Here is a 10,031-nt window from a genome sequence, read left to right as displayed (position 1 = left end):
TTCATTTCCTCTACCTTTTTGTTTGTAATCTCTAATTGTTTATGGCAGTTTTTCACCTCCTGCTTAAGGTCTTCTATTATTTTCATATAATTCACTTTTGAGTTGATTTCTTCTAATTCTTCTGGGGTAGGGTATACAATTATTCTTATTTCCGGATCCCTTGATTCTGGTGAAGTCATGTTGCCTTTCAGGTTGTTGGAGAAAGTCTTGCATTGGCGCCTTCCCATCTCCTCCTTCAAATGGAGCCAGGAGAGGCCTGGTGTCTTGTTCCAGTCTTTGCTGTGACTGAGTCTCTGGGTGTATATCTTCAGTGTAGAAGCAGGGACCGTCCCGTTGAGCTGGAAGTCCTCAGCACCCAAACATGGACTACCGTCCAGATGGAACTACTCAGCCCCGCTCTGGGTGGGTTGTCGATGCACGCCCTATGTCTCTCCTGGTGCATGGATTGGATCTCCTTGCTGCTTGGGTGGCTCGTAAACAAAGGGCCCCAATGATGTCTCCCCTGGTGCCCGGACTGGATCTCCTTTCTGCTTGGGTGGCTCATAAACAAAGGGCCTACCTTGCTTGCTGCAGGCAGGCTATCTGGACAAAGGAGCTACCACCCTCCCTATTCGAATTCGGTCCTAGAGCCCAAACAGGCTGAGCTGGGAGATGTTATGTGGTCAAAGATGGGAGGGAGTCAGACGGAGGGGGGGTGGTTATGGATGCAAGCTGGGTAGGATAGGAAGAGAGAGGAGGTATCGGGCAGAATAGCCCCTGAGGATGACCAGGAAATGTAGGAGGGATGAGGAACGTCTGAGTTCCCTGTCCCGGGCTGCTGCCACAGTCAGAAACTCACTAACACCAATGATGTCCCTCCTGGTGCCCGGACCAGATCTCCTTGCTGCTTGGGTGGCTCGTAAACAAAGGACCTACCTAGCTTGCTGCAGGCAGGCTATCGGGGCAAAGGAGTTAACACCCTCCCCTCCCTTCACCTTTTCTTGCTGTTCTAAAAGTCTAGCCTCTTGCCTGAATAAGCATTTCCATTTTAATTGTGGCCCACTCTCAAGGACTGCAGAGGTCAGTAGAAACCAGTCCAAGGGCGTTGCTCTGCTTCTTGATGCACAAGATTTTAGCATCTATTTAACAAAAGAGGCGTGCATCCCAAAAGTCATGACAGCCTGCAGCCTGTTTAATTTCTTTGAGATCATTCATACGGACAGGCTCCCATGTATCTTCCTTGATGACCCTAGGGTTTCTGGAACCAATCACCTTCTCAGTTGTTATTATTGGAAAGGCAGGTAGAGCTGTATGTAGAGATTTGTGGAAATTGTCCTGGAGGGATTTACCCACAGATGTAGTTAAAATTTGCCTTTCTACCGTTTGTTCATCTTCATCAGAATTTAGAAATTCCTCAATCTTTTCAATTCTATTCACCATTGCCTTCTGCAATGTCTGCATCTCCTGTCCAGAATTATGTTCCAAAGCCTTCATTGAGGATTCTAAAGTATGAAGTTTGTCCATTAGAGATAAGTTCTCATCTTTGGACATAATTTTCATGGCATAAACTGTGCCTTCTTGTATTGACATTCTTTCCGCCAATCTGTCATAAGCTTTAGACAATATTCGATTGTCACATTCAACCGTTTTGATTCTCTCAGATAATATTTCAGTCCCTTCAGAAAGTGACTGATGAAATTTACGATTTAAATCAGCTGTTCCTTCTTCCATAGTAATGAATTTCTCCTTAATATCAGCCACTAATGTTTCACTTCCTACAGAAAGGTATTGGAGTTTACGATCCAACTCAGCTGTTCCCTCTTTCATAGTCATGAATTTCTCCTTAACATACGCCTGAACCTTTTCTAATTTTTTTCAGTCACCATTGTCTTGTTAAACAAAGTTCTGTTCTCTTCCTGTAGAACTTCAAACTGATTCTTGAGAAGATCATTGTCATGCTTAATCATTTGTAGATGTTCAACCTCTGCCTTAAGAATCCTGGATTCGTCTCTTAAAGACTCTATAAGACTTTTGTTGTCAAACCACTTAATACCAAGGAAAACTACTAATCCCAGAAGGATCCATAGATGTGGGGTGCTAGACACCTCTTGTAGGATCTCCCACATGGCACACTCAAAAAGACTGTTAAAATTCTGAATGGTTATATTCTCAGACATTTTATTTATAAAAGGAAAAAAAAAATACCTGCAATGACTGGTTCCTGCCAGAGGTGGCAAAAGAGTCCACTTGAGTCCATGTGGAGAGCCAGTCTGAAACAACTCAAAACCGAAATTTACCGTTCTGGGTTAATTGCTCCAGCGAGCAGGCGGGGTGGAAGGGGAATAGAGAGAAAGCTGCCAAAGTGAACAAGTCAAGGAGACGCACGGCACTGAGTCGGGTCAAGGGGACTGCAACGCCTCTCCGCCATTAAGTGACCCGAGCACAGGGTGGCGGTCAGGGCAGGGCGCACAGACACAAATCCAAACTGCCGGGGCTAAGTCTCCCGTTCTGTTTGCCGGCTTTCTAGCAGGCACCAGAGATTTCCAGTGACTCAGAAACTCAGCTGCTTCTAGGTGCAGTGCTGAGAGGGCACAATCTGTGCGAAGAGAGAGAGAGACCTCCGGAGGCGGAGGCGCCGCTGGCTCCCAGCGGTGGCCTCCCGGAGCCTCCGAATCGGGGCCGGTATCCCCAAAGTCCCACTGGGCACCAAATGTGGTGCTTTAGATTAATGAAGACCAATGGTAATCGATATTTGAACAACTTTAATGGAAAAACCAGACTCATGAAACCAAGGTTCCAGTGGAGTACAAGAAGCAGGAAGGGAAGTGCGGCTTCTGCGCACCCAATTTATCAGTAAACATTCGCCCGAGGTGAGCCCGCCCCCAATTGGTGGGCTTATCCCTACAAATGGTTAACAAAAACATAAAAGAAAATTTTTCTGGAAGTTGCAAAAACAAAAGGGCATCAGGTTCAAACTAATTTCAAAATAAAACCATTTAAAATGATTACTTGTCTATAGTTTGAAGTTCCACAGTGGCGTGCACAGATGTTTGAAGATAATATATTTACTTTTATTTACACTAGTCTATATTGCTCATCAGTTTTCAATACTCATATGAAGCAATGACTCTGAAATGATAGCAATTGGACCACGAAGTAAATATATGCTTGTGTATTAAATATCACATTAACATATCTTATCATTACTTTAACTCTCATTAAAGACATTTTAAATAAACTTCTCTATGATACAATTTGGCACTGAGTAAGTTTTACACACAGAAATACTCTGTCTCTTGTTTTTATTTAAGGAATAAATATAGTTTCAGAATTAACACCCGATGACCATGACAGTTAATCATACATTTAATTTTTTTTATTTTTTAAAATTTCATTTTACCTTCCAACTACAGTTTTCTCTCTACTCCTCTTCCCACCTTCCTTGTTTCACCCATACCCCCTCCCAAAGAGCAAGACCTCCCATGGGGAGTCAACAAAATCTGGCACATAAAGTTGAGGCAGGACCAAGACACCCCCTCCCCGTATTAAGGCTTCATATGGCATGCCATCATAAGGAATGGGCTCCAAAAAGCTAGCTCATGAACCAAGGATAGATAGATCCTAGTTCCACTGCTAGGGACCCCTCAAATAAACTAAGCTACACAGCTATCTTCTATATGCAGAGGGCCTAGTTGAGTTCTAAAGAGGCTCCACAGCCATTGATGTAGAGTTCATGAGTTCTCATGCGCTTGGTTCAGCTGTCTCTATAAATGTCCCCTTAATGATCTTGACCTCCTTTGCTCATATATCCCCTCCTCCCTCTTTTCAACTGGATTCCTGGAGCTTGGCCTGGTGTTTGGTTAATTTTTTTCTTAACATTTCTACAAATACTCTGTAACCTCGAAAAGACAGTTGTATAGTTGAGCAAAATAAAATAAACATGATTTCAGATATTAATGTTAGAGTTCAGAGTTTTCAACTCATATAGGAGATCAAACAATGTGTACTGCATGTCTGTCATTAGAGTAATCCATCTCTTCATAAGATCCTATAGTGGTTACTTACCACTTGCATAATTATTAATTAATGTGTGAAAGAACATTACAATAATTTTCTATAAATGGGAGAAATGTTAGCCAGAGTGGTATGCGACAGAACATCAGTTTTGTCTCAACTGATTGCCTTAGTCACAAAAGGGTTCATTGTTTAAATAGGCATACTGATTTAGGAATTTAAGCCATTAGCATTTCAATATGGAATTATCAGCCTTCTTTTTTACTTCATGCAAAATTTTGATACTTATTCTGCTTTTGCTAATTATTAAACTAGAAGTAGAAGTAATGTAATTATTTGATTTAGTTAAAACTCCAAATTATTTATAATCTGTTTTAAGATTCTCCAGAATACCTGTTTTTTATCAAAACTCAATCTACAAAGAAAATGCTTAAATATGTTTCAAGAGTATAATAGTTTATATACTTAAAAAGATTGACACAATCAATTATATAAATATTTGAAATAATCCATGTTAATAATATGTATTTAAGAACTAGAAATTATGGGTGTGCTTTAATGAAATTTTGAAACATAGCTGCTTGTACTTTGATATTAGATTAAATATATATGGCGATTGCAAATGGAAACTTGAAATTACATACAGTAAAATGTGTGTTCTGATCTTTATGGAAATTAACAAAATAAAATACTTATTTTATTAAACAGATTCTCAACTACTTTATCACAAGATATTATTTTTTTGTAGGAACATTTCATTGATGTAGTAAAGAATCAAGAATTCCTTCTGCTTCCAGCTAATGAAATATCAAAACTTCTGTGTAGTGATGACATTAATGTGCCTGATGAAGAAACAATTTTCCATGCTCTTATGCAGTGGGTAGGTCATGATGTTCAGACTAGGCAACGAGAACTGGCGAAGCTGCTTTCTTATATCAGACTGCCATTACTTTCACCACAGGTATGGAAATTTATTAAGGTAATGTAAATTAGATTTCTAAATTACCACTAGGCTGCAGACCAGTCATTATTCATCCAGTTTTACAAAGAATATCTAATAATGGTGTATACAGGATTCACTTCATAGAACAACATACTCTTCAATTGAAATTATTAATAATGGAGAAAAAGGAACATAGCTGAAAATAATAACCTACAGATGATCCTAAACATCATAATATACTTCAGTTTCAGTTTCATCCTTTGTCAGACAGCATCATAGCAAACAAGAAAAATGTTTGGGGCTCTTTTCCTGATTCCACGCACCTTTCTAAGCAAAGTGGTTAATAATCAAGAGAGCCCTTCATGTAAGGGGCTTTAGAAGGAGTTAGATACAGGATATTACCTACAAACATGGGCAAATATCTCCTGTAATTGAAAACAAGCTCCTGTCCTTTCAGGTGCACTCATTATAATGCTATTCTCATTATGTGTACTAAACTAAAGGATTACAGAAAACGATTCTAAAAATAAATGTCCTTAGTTAAGACCTAAGATTGGCTCATATGTTGTTCAGGGTTTTTGTTTGCTTTCTTTTGTTTTAGGGGGTTCTTTTTGTTTGATTGATTGATTTTGTTTTTTGAGATAAGGATTCTCTATAGCTTTGGAGCCTGTCCTGGAACTATCTCTTGTAGACCAGGCTGACCTCGAACTCATAGAGATTTGCCTTCACTGCTTCCTGAGTGCTATGATTAAAGATGTGCACCATGACTGCCCAGCATGTTGTTCAGTTTTAACATGAATTTTTCCTCAAATGCAGTGCAGGCCTATTATTGCAACATTTGTGTTTATAACAATGTATTATTTGTAAACTAATCTTATAGTAAGTGTGATTTATACAATATAGAAAAGCACATTGCTCATATGAGTTTCATATTTATTGAATCTGGCTAAAGTGCCCCAAATCATTTACTATAAAAAGAAAATAGGTCTTGTAAAATTAATACAAAATTGATACATTTTATAACATATTCCCCAATTAAATGCTAATATTGATAAACATATGTTAATGTATTGATAATTTCTCTCTTAATTTTCATCTGTTAAATATTTGTATATGAATGCATAAGCCATTATTATCAAACCAAACAATAGAAAAATGTAGTTTCTAAGGTAGCTGTTATTTCCAATCAAATAAAGTGAAAAAATGCTTGTTTGACATTATTTTTTTTATTTTTAAATCTATATACAATGCAATTAAGGTTTCCCTAATGATATTTCATTCATATGAATCTATTATAGTTTGTTGATATTCAGCTTACTGTCACATCCCATGTCCTCCTCTTGCCTTCCTTTTATTCTCTTACAAGTAAGCACATCATGAAAGTAGAAAAGACACACACATATAACTAAATTTAGATTTTGTACATGCATGGGAAAGGTGTTATTTGTCTTTCTGAATAGCTTATTTTGGCTGAGAATGGTTTTAATTTACTTGATTAGCTTGTAGATACTATTGGCTAGTTCCTCTTTATGAAGCACTGTTTTATTTCATACTGTTGGTAGGCATCTATATTTATTGCATATCATAGATTTTTGAATAGTGTTAAAATAATCATGGGTGTACAGGTAACTATCTACATAGAATGCTGAATATATTTCTTTGTAAATATTTCTCAGATTATTTAGTTAGATTATATAGTAGCTCTATTGTAGATTTTTGAGGAAACTTCCTACTAGTTTCTTTTTACCAGATTACTTTTGAGACAGCAGTATATAAGGTTTTATTTCTCCTTATATTATGCCAATATGTTACTCAATGGAGTTTTTTTTTTAATTTTAAATTTTATATCTTTTTAATTTTATATGGAATTTCAGTGCATTCTTATTTTGTGTTTTCCTGATGTCTAAGGATGTTGAAACTTGTTTACATATGTTGAATGACCATTTGTGTTTTGTAATCTGTTCTCTCCAATTCATTTGTCCTTTTTATTGATTTAATAAATTTGTAGTAGGGGGCCGCTTGTTGTTTCCTGGCCACCCAGACTCCTGAAATAATCAGAGAAACCATATTATTTGCAATACTGTGTGACCAATAGCTTAAGTGTATTTCTGACTAACTCATATCTTAAATTAATCAATTTCCACTAATCTGTGTATTGTCGCGAGGCTGTGGCTTACTGGGTAAATTTCCAGCATCTCCCTCTGCTGGGCTACATGGCTTCTCACTGACTCCACCTTCTTTCTCCCAGCATTCAGTTTAGTTTTCCCAGCCTAGCTAAGTTCTGCCTTGCACAGGCATAAGACAGTTTCTTTATTCATTAACCAACATATAAAAAAGGACTTCTTACATCCGTATTTGATATTTAAAGTTCAGAGTTTTCTGTTGATTCTAGATATTAACATTTTCTAAAATCACATTTTTATTGCTTTGATTTCATTTTAAATTCCCACCACAGTTCTCCTCCCACCTCCCCCTTGCCTCCCCAACAGCCCAATCCCGATTCAGTCTACCCTATGGGTAAGGGGGCTACAATGGTGAATCAACAAATTATGGCACAGTAAGGTGGAGCAGGACAAAGTTCCTCCCCCCTGCATTAAGGAAGAGCATGGGGTCCCATCATAGGCAATGGGCTCTAACAAGCTAGCTCATGCACCAGGGAGAGATCCTGGTCCTATTGTCAAGAGCCTCTCAAATACTACAATTTTCATCACTGTCTCCCATATACTTGGAGATCATAGTTTGGTCCGATGGAGACTCCACAGCTGTCGGTCTAGAGTTCATAAATTTCCACAAGCTTGAACCAGCTGTCTGTATATTTCTCCATCATGATCTTGCTCATATATTACCTCCTCCCTCACTTTGGTTTGATTTCTGGAGCTCGCCATGGTGCTTGGCTGTGGATCTCTGCATATGTTTCCACTGGTTACTGGGTGAAAGCTCTATGATAATAGTCGGGCTATTCACCAATCTAATTACAGGGTCAGGCCAGGTTGGTCACCTACTCCATACTTCTTCCAGTCTTAGCTTGGGTCATCCTTGAAGATTCTTGGGAATTTCGTAGGAGGAGGCTTCTCCCTAACTCCATAGTGACTCTCTATTAAGATATTTCTTTCACTGCTCTCCCACTCCATCCCTCTCCCCACTTGATCATCCTATTCCCTTACATTCTCCTCTCCCATCTCCTTTTCTTTACCACACCATTACCCACAGTTTAACCAGGTAATCTCATTTAATCCCTCTTCCCAGGGCAATCCATATACCTCTCTTAGGGTCTTCCTTGTTACCTAGCTTTTCTGGTACTATGGATTATAGTCTGGTTATTCTTTGTTATACATGTAATATCCACTTATGGGTGAGTACATACTGTGTTTGCCTTTCTGAGTCTGGGTTACCTCACTCAGGATTTCTTGTTCTAGTTCTATTTGCCTGCAAATTTCACAATGTCACTTTTTTTTTCAGCTGAGTAGTGTTCAATTGTGTCAATGTACCACATTTTCTTTTCATTCATTCTTTCTTCAATAGAGGGCCATCTAGGTTGTTCTGAGGTTTTGATTATTACAAATAATGCTGCTATGAACATTAATGAACAAGTGCCCTTATTGTATGATTGAGCATCATTTGGTTATATGTCTAGGAATGGTATATCTGGGTCTAGAGGTAGATTGATTCCCAATTTTCTAAGAAACTGCTATAGTGATTTTCAAAGTGGCTGTACAAGTTTGCACTCCAACCAACAGTGGAGGAGTATTCCCCTGACTCTGTATTCTATTATCCAATTAAAATATATAGTTGGCAAAGAATTTTCTTGCATTCTGTAGAGGTTTGTTAATTTGTTTTCATGATGCTTTTTATTTATTTCACGTGACTTGTTCTTCATCTGTGATCCATTTAGAATTGATTGGTACAATGTAAGAGGTAGAAAATTTATACTTACTCTTAAGCATGCAGATATCCGATTTCCTCCCTCCATCTGACAAAGAGAAGATCTTTGCTACTGATAGTTTTTATCAAAAGTTAGGTGTTGGCGGAGGATTCTGTCCTGCTTAGTGCCATAGCTGGTCATTCACAAAAATAGACAGAGGCCTACATTAATTATAAACTGGTTGGCCTATTAGCTCATGGTTTCTTATTAACTAACTCTTACATCATTCATTAATCTATTATTCTTGTCTGTGTTTATCACATGGCTTTGTACCTTTTGTCAATGTGGCATTCTCATCTTTCTTCCTTTATGTCTGGGTGATGACTATAGACTAAGCCTTTCCTCTTCACAGAATTCTCCTGTTCTTATTGCCCACCTATACTTTCTATCTGGATACTGGCCAATTGGAATTTTCTTAAAACAATACAGGTGACAAATCTTTATAGGGTATAAGACCACTGTCCCATAGCACTTCCCCCCTTTTTTTCGAAGCAAAACTCTGAATCTAATCTCCTTTGTATAGCTTTCTCCATGACCATTATTCATAACAACTTTTAACTAAAACTCTAAAAAAGAGAGAAAAACATCCATAATTCATTTTTAGGGAATGTGGGCATAGTCTTCTATGATACTTCCTCCTGATTAGAGATGCTGATAATCTTATAAGGACCTAAAGAAAATTTAGAGTTATGGGCAAGTCCTGAATGGACTATTCTGTGAGGCTTGGTCATCTCAGCCAGCAGCCTCGAGGCTGTTCTGGATGTAAAACTCAGACATCTGAGCCAAATGCCATTATTGGATATTCCTCAGGGGGTCTTCCTTGATCAAACCTGATTTTTCTAAACCCAGAATGAACCCGCAGCCTTTCATTTCCTGTGGAAACAAAAACAAAACCTCTTCTCCAAACTAACATATCTTTTTACTTAAATTTTGAAGTCAAGGCATTTTTTCAAAATTTATATGCCATGCTAATCCAGCAGCATTTATAACCAAATGTCTTTTAGCAGCTGTTGATTCATCCTCAGCCATCAAACAACTCAAAGACAGTACAATAACATACAATACCCAGATTTTCTGTGTATTTTCCATCTTTACATGGCTTTATTTTGAACTCTATTTCTTTTCCTTCTCTTTTTAATTTCTGTTTTTTTTTTTTTTTTTTTTTTTTTTTTT

The 10,031-nt window shown here is 37.9% G+C and overlaps 1 protein-coding gene across 2 annotated transcripts in view; it reads left to right on the top strand.

Moving 5' to 3' along the window:
* Positions 1-10,031, top strand: part of Klhl4 (kelch like family member 4) — a 78,672-nt gene that overhangs the window by 59,485 nt on the left and 9,156 nt on the right. For both annotated transcript variants that reach the window (XM_050132690.1, XM_050132689.1), the window contains exon 5: positions 4,742-4,954. In XM_050132690.1, coding sequence (XP_049988647.1) covers positions 4,742-4,954 — 213 coding nt within the window. The remainder of the gene's footprint in view (positions 1-4,741; positions 4,955-10,031) is intronic.

The sequence above is a fragment of the Alexandromys fortis genome, unplaced genomic scaffold (genome assembly GCF_014885135.2).
Source record: "Alexandromys fortis isolate MF-2015 unplaced genomic scaffold, M_Fortis_MF-2015_v1.1 scaffold_405, whole genome shotgun sequence".
NCBI classification, from domain to species: domain Eukaryota; kingdom Metazoa; phylum Chordata; class Mammalia; order Rodentia; family Cricetidae; genus Alexandromys; species Alexandromys fortis.
This window is presented reverse-complemented; position numbering and strand designations above follow the sequence as displayed.